This window comes from Acinonyx jubatus, chromosome F2 (assembly GCF_027475565.1).
Source record: "Acinonyx jubatus isolate Ajub_Pintada_27869175 chromosome F2, VMU_Ajub_asm_v1.0, whole genome shotgun sequence".
Classification (NCBI taxonomy): domain Eukaryota; kingdom Metazoa; phylum Chordata; class Mammalia; order Carnivora; family Felidae; genus Acinonyx; species Acinonyx jubatus.
Window position 1 is genome coordinate 61,810,873 of NC_069394.1, and position 23,101 is coordinate 61,833,973.

At 35.5% G+C, this 23,101-nt stretch overlaps 1 protein-coding gene across 5 annotated transcripts in view; it reads right to left on the reverse strand.

Moving 5' to 3' along the window:
- Window positions 1-23,101, reverse strand: part of XKR9 (XK related 9) — a 38,390-nt gene that overhangs the window by 14,795 nt on the left and 494 nt on the right. The window contains exons 2-4 of one of the 5 annotated variants that reach the window (XM_053208594.1): window positions 21,063-21,143; window positions 18,289-18,391; window positions 14,457-14,991 (exon numbers count right to left, since the gene is read on the reverse strand). In XM_053208594.1, coding sequence (XP_053064569.1) covers window positions 14,457-14,728 — 272 coding nt within the window. In that variant the 5' untranslated portion in view covers window positions 14,729-14,991; window positions 18,289-18,391; window positions 21,063-21,143. Of the gene's footprint in view, window positions 1-14,456; window positions 14,992-18,288; window positions 18,392-21,062; window positions 21,749-23,101 lie in introns of those variants that run through there. The other 4 variants (XM_053208595.1, XM_053208593.1, XM_015064752.3 and 1 more) reach the window with 4 other exon arrangements.

The following is a 23,101-nucleotide window of genomic DNA, read 5'->3' on the forward strand; positions in this document are numbered from 1 at the left end:
CATGTATGCAGGTATGATAAATTCCCAGAAGAGGAACGTCTGGCCAAAAGGTATATGTATACATTTGAAATATAATCAAATTGCCTTCACAGGGATTGTACCAATCCATCCTCCCATCAACGAAATATGAGAGTACCTGTTTTCCCATGCCTTTCCTACAGAGTATATTATCACTTGGATTTTTACCAATCTGGTAAGTGACAAACATCTCAGTGAACTTTTAGTTGGCATTTTTTAAATTATGAACAAGGCACAGCACCTTTCACATAATTTAAGAGCCACCTGCATTTCCTTTTTTTATGAAGTATCTTATTCTTTTCGCATTTTTCTATTGGAAATTCCCATTTTATACAGGCAACATAATGGCAATAAATTCATATCTTTCAGTACTCACTCTAAATGTCAATGGACTAAATGCCCCAATCAAAAGACACAGGATAACAGAATGTATAAGAAAACAAGATCCATCTATATGCTGTTTATAAGAGACCCATTTTAAACCTAAACAAACCTGCAGATTGAATGTTAGGGGATGGAGAACCATCTATCATGCTAATGGTTGCCAAAAGAAAGCTGGAGTAGCAACACTTATATCAGACAACCTAGATTTTTAAATAAATATTGTAACAAGAGATGAAAAAGGGCATTATATCATAATTAAGGGGTCTATCAAGAGGATCTAACAACTGTAAACATTTATGCTCCAAACATGAAATCTCCCAAATATATAAATCAATTAATCACAAACATACAGAAACTCATTAATAATACTATAATAGTAGGGAAATTCAACACCCTACTCACAGTAATGGACAGATCATCTAAACAGAAAATCAACAAGGAAACAATGGCTTTGAATGACTGGACTGGATGGATTTAACAGATATATACAGAACATTTCATCCTAAAGCAGAATACATAGTCTTCTCCAGTGCACATGGAACATTTTCCAGAACAGATCATATACTAGGACACAAATCAGCCCTCAAAAGTACAAAGAGATCAAGATCATACTGTGCAAATTTTCAGACCACAATGCTATGAAACTCAAAATCAACCACAAGAAAAAATCTGGAAAGATAACAAATACTTGGAGACTAAAGAACATCCTACTAAAGAATGAATGGGCTAAGACGTTAAAGAGGAAATTAAAAGTACATGGAAGCCAATGAATATGATAACACCACATCCCAAAACCTCAGGGACACAGCAAAGGCAGTCATAAGAGGGAAGTGTATAGCAATCCAGGCCCTCCTAAAGAAGGAAGAATGATCTCACACACACAACCTAACCTTACACCTTAAAGAGCTGGAAAAAGAACAGCAAATAAACCCCCAAACCAACAGAAGACAGGAAATACTAAAGATTAGAGCAGAAATTGATGCTAGTGAAACCAAAAAAGCAGTAGAACAGATTAATGAAACCAGGAGCTGGTTCTTTGAAAGAACTAACAAAATTGATAAACCCCTAGCCAGTTTGATCAAAAAAAAAAGGGAAATGACCCAAATAAATAAAATAAAAAATGAAAGAGGAGAGATCACAACCAACACTGCAGAAACACAATAAGAGAATATTAAGAGCAATTATATGCCAATAAATTGAGCAATCTGGAAGAAATGGACAAATTCCTAGAAACATATATATTACCAAAACTGAAACAGGAAGAAATAGAGAATTTGAACAGACCAATAACCAGTAAAGAAACTGAATTAGTAATCAAAATCTCCCAAAAAACAAGAGTCCAGGGCTGGATGGCTTTCCACAGGAATTCTACCAAACATTTAAACAAGAGTTAACTCCTATTCTTTTGAAGCTCTTCCAAAAAATAATGGAAGGAATATAATAATGGAAAGATAATAATGGAAGGAAAACTTCCAAATTCATTCTACGAGGCCAGCATTAACTTAGTCCCAAAACCAGACAAAGACCCCACTGAAAAGGAGAACTACAGACCAATTTCCCTGATGAACATGGATGCAAAAACTCCCAACAAGATACTAGCCAACCAGATCCTACAATGTATTAAAAGAATTATTCACCATGATCAAGTGGGATTTACAGCTGGGATGCAGGGCTGATTCAATACCCACAAAACAATCAATATGATACATCACATCAATAAAGTAAAGGCATGTACCACATGATCCTCTCAATAGATGCAGAGAAAGCACTTGACAAAATACAGCATCCTTTCCTAATAAAAACCCTCAAGAAAGTAGGGATAAAATTACCATACTTCAAGATCATGAAAGTCATATATGAAAAACCCACCGCTAATACCATCTTCAATGGGGAAAAACTGAGAGCCTTTCCCTTGAGGTCAGGAACATAACAGGGATGTCAACTCTTGCCACTGTTATTCAACATAGTATTGGAAGTCCTAGCCTCAGCAATCAGACAACACAAAGGAATAAAAGTCATCAAAAACGACAAGGAGGAAGTCAAACTTTCACTCTTTGCAGACGACATGAAACTCTATGTGGAAAACCCAAAAGATTCCACCAAAAAACTGCTAGAACTGATGCATGAATTCAGCAAAGTTGCAGGATATAAAATCAATGCACAGAAATTGATTGCATTTCTATACACCAATAATGAAGCAGCAGAAAGGGAAATCAAGGAATTGATCCCATTTACAATGCACCAAAAACCATAAAATACCGAGGAATAAACCTAACCAAAAAGGTGAAAAACCTATAAATTGAAAACTATAGAAAGCTTATGAAAGAAACTGAAGAGGACACTAAAAAAATGGAAAAAGATTCCATGCTCCCGGATAGGAAGAACAAACATCATTAAAATGTCAAAACTACCCAAAGCAATCTACATATTCAATGCAATCCCTATCAAAATAACACCAGCATTCTTCACATTCTTCACAGAGCTAGAACAATCCTGAAATTTGTATGGAAACACAAAAGACCTTGAATAGCCAAAGCAATCCTGAAAAAGAAAATCAAAGCTGGAGGCATCATAATTCCATACATCAAGCTTATCACAAAGCTGTAGTCATCAAGATAGTATGGTACTGGCACAAAAACAGACACTCAGATCAATGGAACAGAACAGAGAACCCAGAAATGGGCCCACAAACGTATGGCCAACTAATCTTTGACAAAGCAGGAAAGAATATCCAATGGAATAAAGACAGTCTCTTCAGCAAGTGGTGCTGGGAAAACTGGACAGCGACATGCAGAAAAATGAACCCGGACCACTTTCTTACACCATACACAAAAATAAACTCAAATGGATGAAAGACCTAAATGTAACACAGGAAGCCATCAAAATCCTCGAGGAGAAAGCAGGCAAAAACCTCTCTGACCTCAGCCACAGCAACTTCTTACTCAACACATCTCCAGAGGCAAGGGAAACAAAAGCAAAAATGAACTACTGGGACCTCATCAAAATAAAAAGCTTCTGCACAGTGAAGGAAACAAGCAGCAAAACTAAAAGGCAACTGATGGAATGGGAAAGGATACTGGCAAACAACATACCAGATAAAGGGTTAGTATCCAAAATCTATAAAGAACTTCTCAAACTCAACACTCAAAAAAAAAAAAAAAAAATGATCCAGTGAAGAAATGGGCAAAAGACATCAACAGACACTTCTCCAAAGAAGACATCCAGAGGGCCAACCAACACATGAAAAATACTCAACATCATTCATCATCAGGGAAATATAAATTAAAACTACAATGAGATACCACCTCACACCTGTCAGAATGGCTAGCATTAACAACTCAGGCAACAACAGATGTTGGCGAGGATGTGGAAAATGAAGATCTCTTTTGCACTGCTGGTAGGAATGCAAACTGATCTAGCCACTCTAGAAAACAATATGGAAGTCCCTCAAAAAAACTAAAAACAGAACTACCCTACAACCCAGCAATTGCACTACTAGGTATTTATCTAAGGGATACAGGCGTGCTGTTTCAAAGAGGCACATGCGTCCCAATGTTTATAACAGTGCTATCGACAATAGCCAAAGTAAGGAAAGAGCCCAAATGTCCACTGACGAATGAATGGATAAAGAAGATGTGGCATATATATATATATATATATATATATATATATATATATATATATATACATATACATACATGCAGTAGAGTATTACTCAGCAATCAAAAAGAATGAAATCTTGCCATTTGCAACTATGTGCAATTAGTCAGAGAAAGACAAATACCATATGACTTCGTTCACATGAGGACTTTAAGAGACAAAATAGATGAACATAAGGGAAGGGAAGGAAAAATAATATAAAAACAGGGAGGGGGACAAAACATAAGAGACTCTTAAATATAGAGAACAAACAGAGGGTTGCTGGAGGGGTTATGGGCTAAATGGGTAAGGGGCATCAAGGAATGTACTCCTGAAATCATTGTTGCACTATATGCTAACTAACTTGGATGTAATTTTAAAAAATGAAAAAAATGAATAAAAAAAAATAAAATTCCCATTTTCTTATTCTATTTCTATTATATTTTTCTTTTACTTTTTACTTCACAAGCTCTTTAAATATTAGAAGACTAGGACGCCTGGGTGGCTCAGTTGGTTGAGCGACCGACTTCGGCTCAGGTCATGATCTCACAGTGTGTGAGTTCGAGCCCTGCATTGGGCTCTGTGCTGACATCTCACAGCCTGGAGCCTGCTTCAGATTCTGTGTCTCCCTCTCTCTGCCTCTTTCCCCCTCATGTTCTGTCTCTGTCTCTCAAAAATGAATAAATGTTAAAAAAAATTTTTTTTTAATATTAGAAGACTAGCACTTTGTCTGTTATAAGCTGCAAATATTTTTCTTCCCTGTTAATGTTGCCTTTTCTTCTTGCTTTGCTTTTGTTTTTGTTGACTTGGGGAATTTTTGTTTTTGTTTATTGACATGCATTTTTATAGGTCAAACCTATAATTTTATGGCTTATGGGTGAGTTATGGTTAGAAAGTTCTGACTCCAAGGCTATAAAGAAATTCTCCCATGTTTTCTTATAGCACCTTTTTTTTTTGCTTTTTTTACAGTAACTATTTATTTAATTGGAATCTATCCTGGTGTTTGATAACTTACCTAGAATATAATCCATAACATGCAATCTTAAATTATCCCTACTCTAAAGTTAATCAAAACTTTACTGTTCTAATGCTGCATATACTTGCTATTGTTTCCTCTTCTAGTCTGGTATATTTCTACAATCTGTGGTCTTTACATGGCATACAGACAAAAACACCTCTTTTCTTATCCTTGTGGTTTGGATTTGGAGGGGTAGGGAGTAGTGCTACCCTGGAAACAAAAGTCTTCCAATTTATCCTTTCATATGTTCTTCTGTCTAGCAGGAATTAGAACACATATTTTCTCACATAAAAGACTGGGAGGCTGAAGACATAAATTGCAACATTTTAAAATTCTCCCAATACCCACCTGTATGTTTCTATCAAGCTACTTCTAAAGAGTTCACCTTTATCACTGAACAAGCTAAACCCTTTTCAAGACCATGTGCCATGCTAGGTTATGGGCTAAGCCTGACTTTTATATGAAGGTCCAATCTAATTATAATTCACATATGCTTTTTTCCCCCAACTAGCTACCCAGTTCTCCCAACACACCTAACGACAAAGCAAGAAATCATTAAGAATGTAGAATTTCTATGTGATACTATCAACTACATTTACTAAATTTCATTTATAGAATACTACAACTAACAACAACAGAACACATATGTTTCAAGTACACATGAAATCATAACGATGGACCATATGTAGGACAGTAAAACAAACCAAAATAAATTTCAAAAGATTGAAATGTCAAAAGTATGTTAGCTGATAATAATGGAATTAATTAGAAATCAATATTAAAATATCTACAGAACACCTGAATACCTGAAAAATTCTTTAAATACAGCCTAAGATTTGGGTAAAAGATGAAGTCACATGGAAAGCAGTTTTTGAACTGATTGATAATAAAAGCACAAACTATCAAAATGTCTGGAAAAGAGCTAATTCAAAGGTTTGGAAAATCTTTATAGCTTAAATACTTTTATTAGAAAAAAGAAAGGGTTAATAGTAATGATATAGGTTTTCATAGAAATGAACTACAAAAAGAGGGGAAAAAAAGCCCTAAACACATAGAAAGAAGACAACAATAAAGATAAAAGCAAAAATCAATAAAATAAGTAAGAGACAAACATAGAAAAAACAAAGTCAAAACCTGGTTCTTTAAAAAGACATTAGACACTGATAAACTTCAAACAAGACTGCTGTGGGGTGGGGGGAGGTAAAGAACACAAAATGCCAATATCAGGAATAGAAAAGGTGACAGCACTAAAGAGCCTATAGAGAGCAAAGCTACAATAAGGGAATATTAGGAGCAAGTTTACACCAATAAACTGAACAACTCTGATGAAACAGAAAAATTTCCTGAAAAACACAACTTACTAACACTGACAAACGATCAAACAGAAAATCTGAATGAATCTAATTGTTCTAAAAAATCTACTCCATTCATTAACTCCATCCAATACATTTTTCAAACATTTATGGAAGAAATAGCACCAGCCTTATACTAACTCCTTCAGAAAATAAACAAAGAAGGAACACTTTCCAACTTGGGTTATGAGGCTACCATAAAACTATCTACAACCTGCCAGTGAGGGGTGCCTGGTTGGCTCAGTTAAGCTTGATTTTGGCTTAGGTCAGGAGATCCAGCCCTGAGTCCAGCTCTGCACTGACAGCGTGGAACCTGCTTAGAATTCTCTCTCTCCCCCTCTCTCTGCCCCTGCCATCCTCCTTCCCTCCCTCTCTCTAAGTAAATAAACATTTTTTTAACTAAATAACAAAAAATAAAATCTGCCAATGACATTAAAGGAAAATCGTAGGGCACCTGGGGGGCTCAGTCACTTAAGTATCTGACTCTTGATTTTTGGCTCAGGTCATGATCTCACAGTTGTAAGATCAAGTCCTGGATCAGATTCTCTCTCACCCTCCTCCCTCTGCCCCACTTGCACACATGTGCACACTCTCCCTCCCCCACCCCCCACCAAAAAAGAAAAAGAAAATTGTAAAACAATTTGTTGTAAAACAAATATCCCTTATAAGCATGGACACAAAAATGCTTGATGAAATATTTGCAAATGAAATTCAGCAATGTATTAAAAAAATCAAGATCGATTAGGGTCTGTCCCAGGAATGCAAAGTTGGTTTAATAGCCTTAAATCAATCAATGAAAAATGAATTAATGAAAAACCATATGATCTCAACAGGTACAAAAAAATATTTGACAAAATTAAACATCAATCCATAAAAATAAATCTCTCAAGATTATTAAAAGAGAATGAAATCTCTTTAATCCGATAAAGGGCAGCTATGAAAACCTTACAGCTAACACCAAACTTAATGGCAAAACATGCAACACTTTATCCCTGAGATCAGAAACAAACCAAGAATGTCACTGTCATCACTTCTATTCAATATTTTACTGGAAGACCTAGACAGAGAATGATGCAATACAAAAGATAAATAAAAGGAATAAGCATTTTTAAAAAGGAAATCAAACTATTCCTATTTGTAAATGACATGATGATTAACACAGAAAATACCAAGAAACCAAACAAACAAAAAATAGACTATGTGAGTTCAGCAAGTTCTCAGGAGATTAAGTTAAAAAAAAGGTCAGTTGTATTTCTACTCAGTGGAAACAAATAATTGAAAAATGACATTTTAAAGACAATGCCAATTATAATAGCTGCAAAACTGATTCAAATTTATGTAGAAATACAAAGGCCCTAAAATAGACAAAACAATTTTGAAAAAAAACATAATGAATATATGACTTCAAGACCCAACTATACGTTGTCTAGAAGAAACCCAGTTTTGACATAAAGACACATACAGATTGAAAGTAAAGATACGTCAAGAGAATGAGAAGACATGCTAAAGATTGGGAGAAAATAATTGTAAAATACATATGATAAACAACTGTTATTCAAAATATATAAAGAACTCTTAAAGCTCAACAATAAAAAAATGACCTGATTAAAAAAATGGGCAAAAACCTGAATAGATACCTCACTTGAGAAGATACATAGATAGCAAGCAAGCATATGAAAACATGCTCCATATCATATGTTATTAGGTAAATGCAAGTTAAAATGAGGTACCACTACCCATCTATTAGAACGGCCAAAATCCAGAATACTGACATCAAATACTGGCAAGAATGTGGAGCAATACAAACTTTCAATCACTGCTGGTGGGTACAGCCACTTTGGGAAATAGTCTGGCATTTTCTTACCAAATTAAACATACTTAGAGCACCTGGGTGGCTCAGTCAGCTGAGCGTCTGACTCTTGATCTCAGCTAAGGTCATGATCTCACAGTTTTTGATTTTAAGCCCCATGTCAGGCTCTGCACTGATGACATGGAACCTGCATAGGATTTTGTCTCTTCCTCTCTCTGCCCCTCCCCCACTCATTTTTTTCTCTCTCTCAAAATAAATAAACTTTAAAAACACACACACATACTCTGTTAAAAAAAAAACAAAAACTTACTCTTACCATATGATCCAGCAATACATACCAGTTCCTTGGTATGTATCAAATTAGTGAAGATTTATGTCCATACAAAGCCTATACATGAATACTCACAGTAACTTTATTCATAATTCCCAAAACTTGGAAACAACTAAGATATCCTTCCTTGGGTAAATGGATAAATAATCTGTGATACATTCAGACAAAGGAATATCATTTAGTGCTAAAAGAAATGAAGAGATACAAAAGAATGTTAAATGCCTATTGCTGAGGGAAGGAAGCCAATCTGAAAGGCTACATGCTTCATGATTCTAACTTCACGATTCTATAATGTTCTGGGAAAGAACTGGAAGACAGTAAATAGATCAGTAGTTGCCAGGGGTTAGGGAGGCAGTAGGGATGACAGAGCCCAGAGGATTTTTAGGGCAGTGAAACTATTACATAAGATACTATATGGTGGATACGTGTCATTATACATTTGTCAAAACCCACAGAATGTACAACACCAAGAATAAACTCCAGTGTAAACTATGGACTTTGGGTGATGATAATGTGTTAATATAAGTTCATCAATTGTAACAAATGTAACATTCTGGTAAGGAATGTTGCTAGTATAGAAAGCTGTTGATGGGGGATTAGGGGATATATGAGAACTTTACTTTCTACTCAATTTTTCTTTGAACCTAAAACTGCTCTAAAAAAATAAAGTCTACTCTAAAGGAGTGAAAAGCATACATGACATAAAGAAGTATTATAAAGCTACGGTAATCAAGACAATATGGTTTCTTTCGAAATGGCATGCTTCCCTATGTAAAAAATTCCTAAAAAAAATTCCTAAGGCGTCTACAAAAGAGTTACTGTAACTAGTAAATGTCTACAAAAAAAGCTATTAGAACTAATAAGTGACCTATCAAAGTCATAGGGTAGAAGATCATTATAAAAAACAAGAACGAAGGATAAAAATCATGATCATCTCAAGAGATGCAGAAAATCATCCGACAAAGCACAACATCCATTCATGATAAAAACTCTAACAAATTGGGCTTGGAGGGAACATACCTCAACATAATAAAAACCATGTATGACAAACCCAAAGCCAATATCATACTCATTGGTGAAAACCTGTGAGCTTTCGTCTAAGATTAGGAACAAGACAAGATGTCCACTCTCATTATTTTTATTCAACCTATTACTAGAAGTCCTAGCCACAGCAAAAAAGGAAATAAAAGGCATCCAGATTGGTAAGAAAAAAGTTAAACTGTCACTATTTGTAGATGACATGATACTATATATAAAAACCCTAAAGACTCCACCAAAAAACTATTCGAATTGATAAACGAATTCAGTAAAGTTGCAGGATACAAAATCAACATACAGAAATGTGTTGTGTTTCTACACACAAACAACTAACTGGCAGAAAGAAAGAAAAATCCCATTTACAAATGCATCAAAAAGAATAAAATACCTAGGGGGGTGCCTGGGTGGCTCAGTCGGTTGAGCATCCGACTTCAGCTCAGGTCATGATCTCGCAGTTCGTGAGTTCAAGCCCCACGTTGGGCTCTGTGCTGACAGCTCAGAGCCTGGAGCCTGCTTTGGATTCTGTGTCTCCCTCTCTCTGCCCTTCCCTGCTCATGCTCTGTCTCTCTCTGTCTCTCAAAAATGAATAAACATTAAAAAAAATTAAAAAAGAATAAAATACCTAGGAATAAATTTAGCCAAGGAAGTGAATTTAACCTGTACACTAAAAACTGTAAGACACTGAAGAAAACACAACAAGTGAGAAAATATACCATGCTTGTGGATTGGAAAAACAAATATTGTCAAAATGTTCATATTACTCTAGTAATCTAAAGATCCAACACAAAATACCCTATCAAAATACCAACAGTACTTTTCACAAAACTAAAATGAATAATCCTAAAATTGTATGGAAACACAAAAGATCCTGAAAAACCAAAGCAATCTTAAGAAAGAACAAAGCTGGAGGTGTCATAATCCCAGATCTCAAACTATACTGCAAAACTATAGTAATCAAAATAGTATGGTATTGGGGCACCCGGGTGGCTCTGTCGGTTAAGCCTCTGAGTTCAGCTCAGGTCATGATCTCATAGTTCATGAGTTTAAGCCCCACATCAGGCTCTCTGCTGTCAGCACAGAGCCCGTTTTCAGATCCTCTGCCCCCCTCTCTCTCTGCCTTTATCCCGCTCATGCTTTCTCTCTCAAAAATAAACATTTTTTAAAAATACAGTATGGTATTGGCACCAAAAAAAAAAAGACACATAAATCGACGAATAATGTCCAGCAATAAACCCATGCTTGTATGTCAATTAATCCACAAAAACTAAGCAAGAATATACAATGGGAAAAAGACAGTCTCCTTAATAAATGGTGCTGTGAAAACTGTACAGCTACAAGCAAAAAGAATGAAACCGGACCACTTTTTAACACAACAATAAACTCAAAATGGTTTAAAGACCCAAATGTAATACCTAAAACCATAAAACTTTTAAAGGAAAACACAAGCAGTAAACTCTTGACATCAGCCTTAGCCACATTTTTCTGGATCTGTCTCCACAGGCAAGGGAAACAAAAGCAAAAATAAACTACTGGGACTTCATCAAACTAAAAAGATTTTACAAAACAAAGGAAACCATCAACAACAAAAAAAGGTAACCTATCATATTTGCAAATGATATATCTGACAAGGGGTTAATATTCAAAATATGTAAAGAACTCATACAACTCAACACCAAAAACCCACAATGATCTGATAAAAAAATCGGCAGACAACCTGAAGAGATATTTTTTTCCAAAAAAGACATACAGACACATGAAAACATGCTCGACATCACCAATTATCAGGGAAATCAAATCAAAACCCACAATGAGATATCACCTCACACCAATCAGAATGGCTAGTATCAAAAAGACATAAAATAAGTGTTGGCAAGGAGGTAGAGAAAAGCAAACCCTCATGCATTATTGGTGGGAATATACGTTGGTACATCCACTATGGAAAACAACATAGTTTCCTCAAAATATTAAAAATAGAAATCCTGTACAATCCAATAATTTCACTTCCACATTTACCCCCCCACAAATACTAATTCAAAAAGATATATGTACTCCTATGTGTACTTCAGCATAATTTACAATAACCAAGATACGGAAGCAACCAAAGTATCTATCAATAGATGAATGGATAAGGATGATGTAGTATATTCACAACAGAGTATTTTTTTAATGTTTATTTATTTTGAGAGAGAGTGCATGTGCACGTGTGCATAAGTGGGGAAGGGGCAGAGAGGGAGAGAGAGAATACCAAGCAGGCTCCATGCTTTCAGTGCAGAGCCCAACACAGGGCTCGATCTCACGAACCGTGAGTCATGACCTAAGGCAAAATCAGGAGTCTGGCAGTTAACCGACTGAACCACCCAGGCACTCCCACAATGGAGTATTACTCAGCCATAAAAGAATGAGCTCTTGCCATTTGCAACAACATGGATGGACCTTGAAGGCATTATGCTGAGTGAAATAAGTCAGAGAAAGACAAATATCATATGATTTCACTTATCTGTGGAATCTAAAAATCAAAACAAGACAAACAGAAACAGACTCATAAATACAGACTGGCAGTTACCAGAAGCAGGGAATGAGAGGATAAGCAAAATAGGTGAAGGGGAGTAAGAGGTACAAACCTCCAGTTATAAAATAAATGAGGATAAAAAAGTACAGCATAGGATACGTAGTCAATAATATAATAACTTTGTGTGGTGACAGATGGTAACCACACTTATCCTGGTGAGCATTTTGTAACATATATAATAGTTGAATTACTGTGTTGTACATCTGAAACTAATATATAAACTATACTTCAGTTTTTTAAAATCCATTTAAAAAATAAAAACTATACTTTTATATATCAGCAATAAAAAATTGGAAATTAAAATTAAAAATAAATAGCACTTATAATAGCATCCAAAAAAATGAAATAATTAGGGATAACTATAACAAAGCATATATAAGACCTATACATTAAGGACACCTGGTGGCTCAGACTGTTGAGTGTTAGACTCTTGATTTCTACTCAGGTCATGATCTCGTGGTTCATGAGATCAAGCCCTACATAGGGCTTGATCTCATGGTTCATGAGATCAAGCCCTACATAGGGCTCTGCACCAACAGTGCAGAATCTGCTTGAGATTCTCTCCCTCCCTCTCTCTCTGCTCCCCTACCTCTTACACATGCTCTTTCTCTCTCTCTCTCTCTCTCTCTCTCAAAATAAATAAACTTTAAAAAAAGACCTATACGTGAAAAAACCACAAAACTTTCTTTAAGGAAATTTTCAAAAGTTTAAATAAATGGACAGAAAAACCTTGTTCATGGACTAGAAGACTAAATGACTCAAAACTCTTAAGATGCCTTTTATATAGGTATATGCGCATCTTATCATATGTAAAATTATACCTTAATAAGCTGATTTGTTTAAAAACTGATCAGTATATTTATTGTTGACACAGACTTTCCTGGAACAGAGTCGTATACCAGTTATGCATTACCTAAGTAAGACCAAGGAACCTCAAGCTAAGAATTTAAATGTAGATCCCATCTGATAGACCTTTTAGGCATCTCCTAAGAGTAAACTCAAAGCCTCTACAGAGGGCTTGGTGAAGGCCCCACAAATAATTTTTTCAAGAGCAATGACCGGAACATGATCATTGACACCAGGTACACAGGAAAACAAGGCAATATGAGTACTCGATAGCAGAAGCAGAACCAGTTGGAACAAACCTGAAAAGGCTTCAGACATTGCAATTATAAATGAAACAACTAAGGAAATTATAAAAAGTAACAGAGCAGACTTGAAAAGAACCAAATAGAGTTTCCAAATATAGAAATTATAATAGTCAAAATTTGAAACTCAGTGGTTGGATGTAATAACATTTTGCCCACAGCAAAACAAAGTACTAGTGAAATTTTTTAAAGAGTTATGAAAAAAATTCACAGAATGTACCACAGAGTCAGAAAATAAAAATGAAAACATCTAACATGTAACACTCACGTTAGATAGTGTGAGGTCTAATTTATATTTTCTTGGAATCCCAGAAGGAAATGTGGCAAAACTTTAGAAAAGACTGGCATTTAATTTCTGAATAGCAACAATGGAAACCCAAGAAAATATAATATGCAGAGACAAAATAACTACTCACTAGATTTCTAGAGCCACTAAAATATCTCTCAAGATAGATGGTTATTAAAATAGCCCAAATTCAAAATCTAACTGTAACAAAACAATTAATCCTATCATCTTAATATTTGTCTTTAATTTTTCTCTTTACCTAGAATATATATATTGCTTTTAACATAATTAAATTCCTTAATATAATAATGAAAATGTCAGATGAAATTAGACATACAGAAAATCACAGAATTCTCAGGACTATTTGGATCCTAGTTTCTTTAACTATAAAATAAGGTTTTGAACAAGATGATTCTTAAGGTTGTTTTTAGTTCTGCACATGGCTACTGCATTATTGCAGTAAAAATTTCATTTAGTTAAATCAGTGGCATAAGTAACTTGAAAAATTAAGTGCTCTATCAGAGTTGCAAGTGATAATCTATATTTACGTTATCAGGCTTAGAATATAAAATAGAAGATAAAAGATTCACAAGGCACAGAAAAGAGTCATTTCCCTCCTATATTAAGTGAATACATATCAGAAAAAATAACTTAATTAGGTAAATTAAAACATTCTATTAATGAACCTGGAAAATTCTAACAGTACAGCAATGACTCATATAAGCACTGATACTAAGGAGCAAGTAACCTTTGTGCTACATGCAAATAGGGGATCTTTGTACATTTCACTACCCAAACACAGAAACATAGTTTTTATTTGGATGAAGGAAAAATAGTGTTAATGATCAAAAGTGTATGCTCACCTTGTAAAAACTCCTCCTTGCAAGCAATGAAGTAGAAGAAAACAATGCTGACTTTCTTGGCCTGCTTTTTTTAAATCAGCCTTGAACCAAGAATAACTAAAACACTGAACCACAAGTGTTCCAAAGAACATAAAGCTTACTGTTAAAATACCAAAAACATATTGTCCTTCATGGAAAAACCTGACAGACACCCAGATGTCCACAATTAAATCAGTTATATAGATTACAATGCCAAGAACTGACATCATAAAATTCAATTTAGTGTATTTCATTATGAATCACTATAGCTCTTGGTTAGCTACTTTTTTCTCTCTCACACACACACAAAGAACAAATATTTGTGTCCATTAGGATAGCAATGAATTTTAGTTTCTGTTCCCTGAATTTATTCAGAAGAAAGAATAAATATTATGAGATTGGAACACTAAAACTAAAGTGACTAATTTTAATTTTCTTTTCTAAACCTCCTATCCAGATCCAATGTTAAAAGTCTTCATTCAGTTTTCTCAATGATCTTCATTACAGATGACAACACCTAAAATGAAAGATACATAAAAGATTCTAAAAATCTTGAGTATAATATTAGTCCATGACTTTATCAAACATGTACTTTTTCTAAAAACAACATATTACCACTACATACAGTTCTTATAATAGCTTTGGTAAAGTAAAGCCTCAGAAATAAACTTATTAGTTGACAACTTCCTGTCAGACTACTTACCTTTTAAAAACCATAACCTACTAACAAAAATATTTATCACTTGTCTATCTAAAGTGGCAAAAAACTAGAAATGATCTAAATATGGCAACATAAGGAATTGGTAACTAATGGTAGATTCACAAAACGCAACATTACACAGCTACCAAAAAATATTTAACAAAGGTGCAACAGCTGTGAAAATTTTTAATATGGTTCTTAAATTTTATTTTAATTCATTAGTTAACACACAGTGTTATATTAGTTTCAGGTGTACAATATAGTGATTCAACTATTCCGTACATCACCCAGTGCTCATCACCACAAATTCACTTCTTCATCCCCCATCATCTATTTCACCCATCCCCCCACCCACCTCCCCTCTCGTAACAATCAGTTTGTTCTCTATAGTTAACTTTATATAGTTTCGATTCAGCAATTCCACGAATCAAGCCTAGGGAAATAGTCACAAATGTGTACAAAGATATGTGCTCTTTGCAAAACCTGTTTTTAGAACAGCAAAAAGTTGAAAACTATTTAGATGACAAGAGACCTAGTTCAAGAAGTTAATTTACCTCCATAGCAAAGAATATACTATGCAACTTTTAAAAAGAATGAAGCAGCTCTGTATAAATTGACTTCAGAAGATCTCCAAGATATGTTAAGCAAAAAAAGCAAGTGCCAGAAGGAAAAATATAGCATTTATGGTTTTCAATTATATATGGAGAAAGTAAGGAAGTTGGGAGTAGAAAGTAAATGCAATTTCAATCCTGTAATTAATTACTCTTTTATATTGTTGGAGTTTTTTCCAGAGACATGTACTCATGTATTACTTATACAATCTCTTAAAATAAAAATAATAGTAAATGATACTTTTAAAGAATTTGAATGACTGGAAAAAATGTTTATGCTACTAATGTTAGCTAACATTTACTTAGCCCTATGTGTCAGGCATTAAACTAAATCTTATACAAGATTTAGATGTAAGGTTAAATTTGATGTAAGATTAATTCTTACATGAAATTTAGGAGATAGGTACTACTATTATGACCCCTATTTTATAAATGTGGGCTGAATGCAATCCACAGACAAAATCTGTCTGACTTGAAAGATGCTCCCACATTTCGTGGGGTGTGTGTGTCTGGGCCCTTTGGACTGGCCAGTGGTGCTCTCTGGTAAAGGCATGGAATTGGTGGCTGCAGCCTCTAGGCTGGGTAGAAGCAGGGGACTTAAACCAGACCCAGAGCCAGAGCCAGTACAGTGGTAGCAAATGGATTGACCATTACTGCTGCAGGATTTGCAGGCTGTTATAATTTTGTAAGCCATAAACCATACGGAGCCTAAAGCAAAACAAGCTTTTCAAAGTCTACCAAAATCTGCCTTCAGTGGTCGCTATTACAGAGGTGGGTTTGAACCTGAAATGACAAAATGAGAAGCAGCACTAATAGCAGGAGTAAGCTAAAAAAATAATAATAATAAAATAAAAATAAAAAATAAGTAGTAGGCATAAGCTCTACTGCCAATAAAGGAAAAACAAGAGATGCTCATCAACGAATTACGATTTTAAATCACCTAGAAAAGAGAGGATCTCCTTATAGCAGCCAAAATCAATGAAGCTACAGATTTACTACAAGGTCAAGCTAAAAAATGAAGTAAATATGCAATGATTTTTTTTTAATTTGAGAGAGAGAGAGAGAGAGAGAGAGAGTGGGGGGGGGGGAGGGGCAGAGAGATAGAGAGAATCCCAAGCAGGCTCCATGTTCAGCATGGAGCCTGACGTGGGGCTTGATCCTGGGATCATAACCTGAGCCGAAATCAAGAGTCAGACACTCAACAAACTAAGCCACCCAGGTGCTGCATGTGCAATGAATTTTAAGTTCTTATTAGTTTATGTTTAAGAGTGCCAGCTTTTTATAATAAAATGTTTCAAAGCTACAAAAAAAAGGAAAAAGAAAAAAAGTTTGAGTCAACAGTGTTTTTTTTTAATTTTCCTAAGTAATTGCCAATATTTCATATAAAAATCCAGATTTTTCACGGCTATCAAAAAACTGAAAGATCTGCTACAATAGGCTAATATTCCTTCATTAGTAGTGGATGCCTCCTACTAATGGGGGCATGCTCTCTCAAGTTCACCACAGTAGCAAGCCACCTAACTTCAGTCATTTCAGCAGCTGGGTCTCAATGCTAATACAGCTACCTACTAGCTGTGTGTCCTTAAACATGTTCTTTTACCTGCCTATGCCTTATTTTCTTTCACCTGAAATATGGAAATAATAATGGCATATACCTCACAGGGTTGTTGTGAAAACTAAGAAAGGTAATATGTATAACACACATAAACCTCTAGCACTTGGCATACAGTTAGAGCTCAATAAATGTTAAGTTACCATCATTACCTTGCCTGCCTCCCTGATCCCTGTAAGCATCTGAGTTTGGCATCTTTGACTTCACTTTCAAGAATGTTAAGTAAAAATATGGGGCGCCTGGGTGGCACGGTCGGTTAAGCGTCCGACTTCAGCCAGGTCACGATCTCACGGTCCGTGAGTTCGAGCCCTGCGTCAGGCTCTGGGCTGATGGCTCGGAGCCTGGAGCCTGTTTCCGATTCTGTGTCTCCCTCTCTCTCTGCCCCTCCCCCGTTCCTGCTCTGTCTCTCTCTGTCCCAAAAATAAATTTAAAAAGTTGAAAAAAAAAAATTAAAAAAAAAAGAATGTTAAGTAAAAATAAATACTGTGGCATATTCTTATGTTGAAGTACTAACCACCAGTGTGACTGTATTTAGAGATAGGCCTCTCAGGAGGTAATTAAGTTTAAAAGGAATAATAAGGACAGAGCCCTAATCCAATAGGACTGATGCCCTTATAAAACAAAGTGACAGAGGTGCCTGGGTGGCTCAGTTGGTTGAACATCCGACTCTAGCCCAGATCATGATCTCGCATTCATGGGTTCAAGCCCCATGTGCTGACACAGCCTGGAGCCTGCTTCAGATTCTGTGTCTCCCTGTCTCTCTGCCCCTCCCCCTGCTCGCACTCTGTCTCTCCCTGTCTCTCAAAAAATAAAATAAAACGTTAAATTTTTTTTCAATGAAGTGACAGCACAGACCTATCTCCCCCACACACCCTCCTCCCATACACTCACATGAGGACACAGCAAGAAGGCAGTCATCTGCAACCAACAAAAAGAGGACTCACAAGAAACCAACCCTGCTGGCAACATGATATTGGACTTCTGGACTCCAGAACTGTAAACAATTAATTTCTGTTGTTTAAGCCACATCGTCTGCGGTATTCTGTTATGGCAGCCTGAATAGACTAACACCTGATATGCTCTACAAAGGACATTTATTACTTTAAAAACCAGGAAGGGGCAATGTTACTAAAAACACACACAACCCAATACTTACAATGTTCTCGTTATTTTACCACGTATAAGTATTTTGTTTAAAAGTCTTCAAAATTATATTAAAAGGTATTTCACTCTTCTTACAGAAAAAAAAAAAAAAAAAACAGCTCGCTATTACTACTTTTCCTGTCAAGAATGCTGTGGCCAACAGGATAGAAAAAAATAATTTTAAAATCTGAGTTTTCCCTATCCAGCAGGCCATGAATTTCCCTGCAGTATGCTTCTTATTTTAAAATGAAAGACATCATGCCCAACATAAGCATGGAGTTTAGGAGGATGAGATTTAATCAGAAGGTTCTGTTCAATTGAATTAAATACTTACTTAGAACCTACCATGTGCTATTTTAGGCTTTTGGGATATATCAAATGACAAAAGAGACAAAAATTCCTGCCCTTGTGGAACTTACATCCTAGCAGAGGAAGACAATCAATTAACAACAAAAATAGTAAGTGAATGAAATATTATACTGGAAGGTGATAAGTATTATGGAAAAAAACACAACTCTAGGAGTTGAGAGTAGAGATAGGCTCATCATGAGTTGAAATTTAATTTTTTTAATTTTTTAAATATTTACTTATTTTTGATAGAACACTAGGTGGGGGGGGGGAGGAGAAGAGAGAGGGAGACACAGAATCTGAAGCAGGTGCCAGGCTCTGAGCTGTCAGCACAGAGCCTGATGAGGGGCTCAAACCCACAGACCATGAGATCATGACCTGAGCTGAAGTCGGTCCCCCAATTGACTAAGCCACCCGGGTGCCCCCCATCATGAGTTGCAATTTTAACTTAGAATAGTCAGGACAGGCCTCACTGAGGAGGTAGACAAATGAGTAATGAAATTAGTTATGTCTATATCATGTGGAAAAGTTTTCCAGGTGAAAAGAACAGCTAGTTTGAAAATCTAATGTACTAGATTTCAAATATATCCTCCAGAAACAAAAGCTCCATCAAAACTTGGCAAATTCCTTACCATGGTCATACTGGATGTGTTCAATGTGCATCCAAACCCTGTTCTAATATCATTCTAAAAAATATAGTATTTTTGTAAGTTTTTATTTAAATTCTAGTTAATATATAGTATATAATATCAGTTTCAGGAGAATTTAGTGATTCATCACTTACATGTAACACCCAGGGCTCATCACAAGTGCCCTCCTTAATACTGATCACTCATTTGGCCCATCGCCCGCCCACCTCCCCTCCAGCAACTCTTAGTTTATTCTCTATCAATAAGAGTCTCTTATGGTTTGCCTCCCTCTTTTTTTTCTCCCTGCCCTTATGTGCATCTGTTTTGTTTCTTAAATTCCACATATGAGTGAAATCATATGGTATTTGTCTTTCTCTGACTGACTTATTTTGCTAGACATAATACACTCTAGCTCCAACCACATCACTGCAAATGGCAAGATTTCCTTCTTTTCGATGGCTGAGTAATGTTCCATTGTATAGATATACACATCTTCTTTATCCATTCATCAGTCAATAGACCTTTGGGCTCTTTCCATAATTTGGCTATTGTTGATAATGCTGCTGTGAACATCGGGGTGCATGTGCCCCTTCCAATCAGTATTTTTGTATCCGTTTTGGGTAAATACCTAGTAGTGCAATTGTTGGGTCACAGAGTAGTCCTATTTTTAATTTTAAAAATGAAATTTGTTAAGCTTCACTACCTAGGGAAAAGAATATCACATATATAATGGAAGAACAGATAATAGTAACAATAGCTACCACTGCTGAGGGTTTACTATGTGTGAAGTATTTTTAGACACATTTTATTTAATACTCACAAATCTCTATGAGAAGGGTATTATTGGCCAGAATTCTGAGGCTTGTGAGTTATCTCTAATGAGTAAACTGACTTTAATGTAGATAATTTCCTTAACGTTACAGACCTAAGCACTCCATGGGTACATTTCTTAATCACTATCCCCACAAAGATAGTTTCCTTTACCTGGCCTGGATATGGAAATCACTTGCAATTCTGAAACAAATTTTACAAAATGGCAAAAATAATTTCTAAGTTATTGGCAAAACATCAGACTCAATAGACTGATCTGACATGGCAACTTCTATATTCCTAACTTAGTCAGGCAGAACGTAATGCCAACTGGAAAGAAAACTACATAGCAAGGAAATAAACATAGCAGCTCTCATAAAGAGGCTCTCCAGCTCCTTCAATGACCACATAGTTGTATAAATTATATAAAGGATGGTTCCTATCTATCCCTACAGCATAATCACTGTTCCATTTATCACCTTAGGACAAATAATACCACCTACAAAATTTGACTTCATAGAGAATTTGTGATACTTGCTGACTTAATAGGACAGTTTCAATCCAATTTCAGTCAAAGGTCAACCCAGCTGTATGGCTAACTGGCTGCCAGCCAAAATAAATAACCTTTGCCCGCTGTGTGGGATCTCTTTGCAATAATCCAGACATCTGAAGAAATAAAAACTAGCAAACTTTCGTTTGTTAACCAAATTCAATACATATAAAATACAGACTTACTTGCCAAGTATAAAAAGCTGTCTTTAACTCAAAGTCCCTTCTGGAAAATCTTCATCCTTGGCATCTTTTATTTCTTCTTCACTGAAAATAAGTGTCATTAAAGGGTATGTAAACCTTTAAGATCGAATACTAAAATGAAACTGAAATCATCTGTTAGTCATATTATGGGATTTCCTCATCTAGCGATAACAGAGTTTATGTCACTGGAACTTACAGTACACCCTTTCATAACTATCACATTGGGAGAAGGAATCACATGGCCCCTTTTATAAGTTAACTAGGTTACAAGGTTTTACTGTATTCAAAATTTCAGTTTCAAGAAAATACAATTTGCTTCCCAGCATATCCAAGTAGATGACAAGTGTATGAAAAGGAAGGAGAGAGATTGTTCAATTTGAAGTACTCTGATAAAGAAATTCACGAAGTATTTTTAACTTAGTACCACCTACCTTTTTCAAACTATATACCTTCTCAAACCCTATGCCCCAAGAACATATGATTACTGGTTTCTCTTCCCCAAATAAATCCTACAGTTCTTCTATTTCCAAGCCTTTTCTCAACATTATTTACTGTTTAGAATACCCTTCCTACCTCCGTCTATCTGATCAAGTTCTATCAGTCCTTTAAGAATCAGTTCAAAGCCCTACCACCTTTAAGCTTTCCCAGATCTTCCCAGTTAATCTGATCCTCCCCTTCCCCCCTGCAATCCCACCACTTCAACTATACTTCTCTAGGATTTACCCACACATGCTTTAAAATAAGATAACGTATGTCTCCTTCCTAGTTATAAACCTCTAGAAAGCCAACTAACATTTTTAACACCCCCCCATATGTCTACAACAATACGTTGCACATTGTAGGCAGATGATAAATGATTGTAAATAAATTAACTGAACAGAATATAAAATATTTCATCTTATTTCTTGAAGGAGGGCTTTAACTTCAAGTCACATTTCTAAACATATCCACAAAGACAATTTTGTATCAGCAGCCTAGAACTCTTCTGAGCTCAACACATATATCCAACTGTCTATATATTTCTTTACCAGAATATCCCATAATCATCCTAATTTCAGTTTGTCCAAACCAAGTTCACTACCCAATCTCTGTTCCTCCTCTTCTGCTGGTGTCTAATGTCTCAAATCAAGTCACTCAACTTTTATATTATTTGTTGGGTCCATTCTCTGCCAAATGAAGAGCTTGGCAACGGATTAAAAGAACTTGAGATGGAACCCACAAAGGAAAGTCTAACCTAAAACAAAAAGTCGAGGGATAGAAGAATGGAGCTGCCCACAAGTCCCAGAAATTATTGTTCCACCATTTTCTCAAAGGTTGGCTGACTTTCCAGCTCAGGGATTTTAAAAAAGGAAAATGGAAGTAGCTTCCTGACTGAATACCCATTAAGTGATGGCTACAAATAAATAAAATTGGGAAGTTGAAAATGCCTGATGTGGGGAATTTTTATGATTCTTCCAAACATTTTTTTTAAAGGGCATATTGCCAGCCTTCCTATAACAACGGGGATAATTTACGTGATTATTTCAGCAAAGGTTTTTGAAACACTTTTCCATTAAAAGTACATCTTTGAGACACAAGGCAAAGAAAATGTTATACATGATACAGGTGTGTCTTTCAAGAAATCTGGAATAGTAAACTAATGATTTGCAAAATAAATATTGTACAAATTAATAGCAGTCTTTTCTTCAGAAATACCCGCAAAAAAAAAAAAAAGTTAAACTGTGTTTCCTAAATTTCAGAACCACAAGCATCTACTGTCAATTTCTCATTTGTTTTGAAAAAGAAGTGGGCTGGGACAGTGAAGATGATCTAGATCGCTTTTGAGGTAGGGCTTACAGACGATTGTCGTACCTCAATGAAACTGATCATAGGATCTGTGCATTTCCTTTCAGGTAACTTTTAACTAGATTTTTTTTTTTTTTTAATAGGTAGCAGTGGTTAATATTGGGATAGTTAGTGCTGAACAGCTTAGAAAGGGACTCCTTATAGAGAAAATAACTCCCTTAGGTCTCAGGCACACA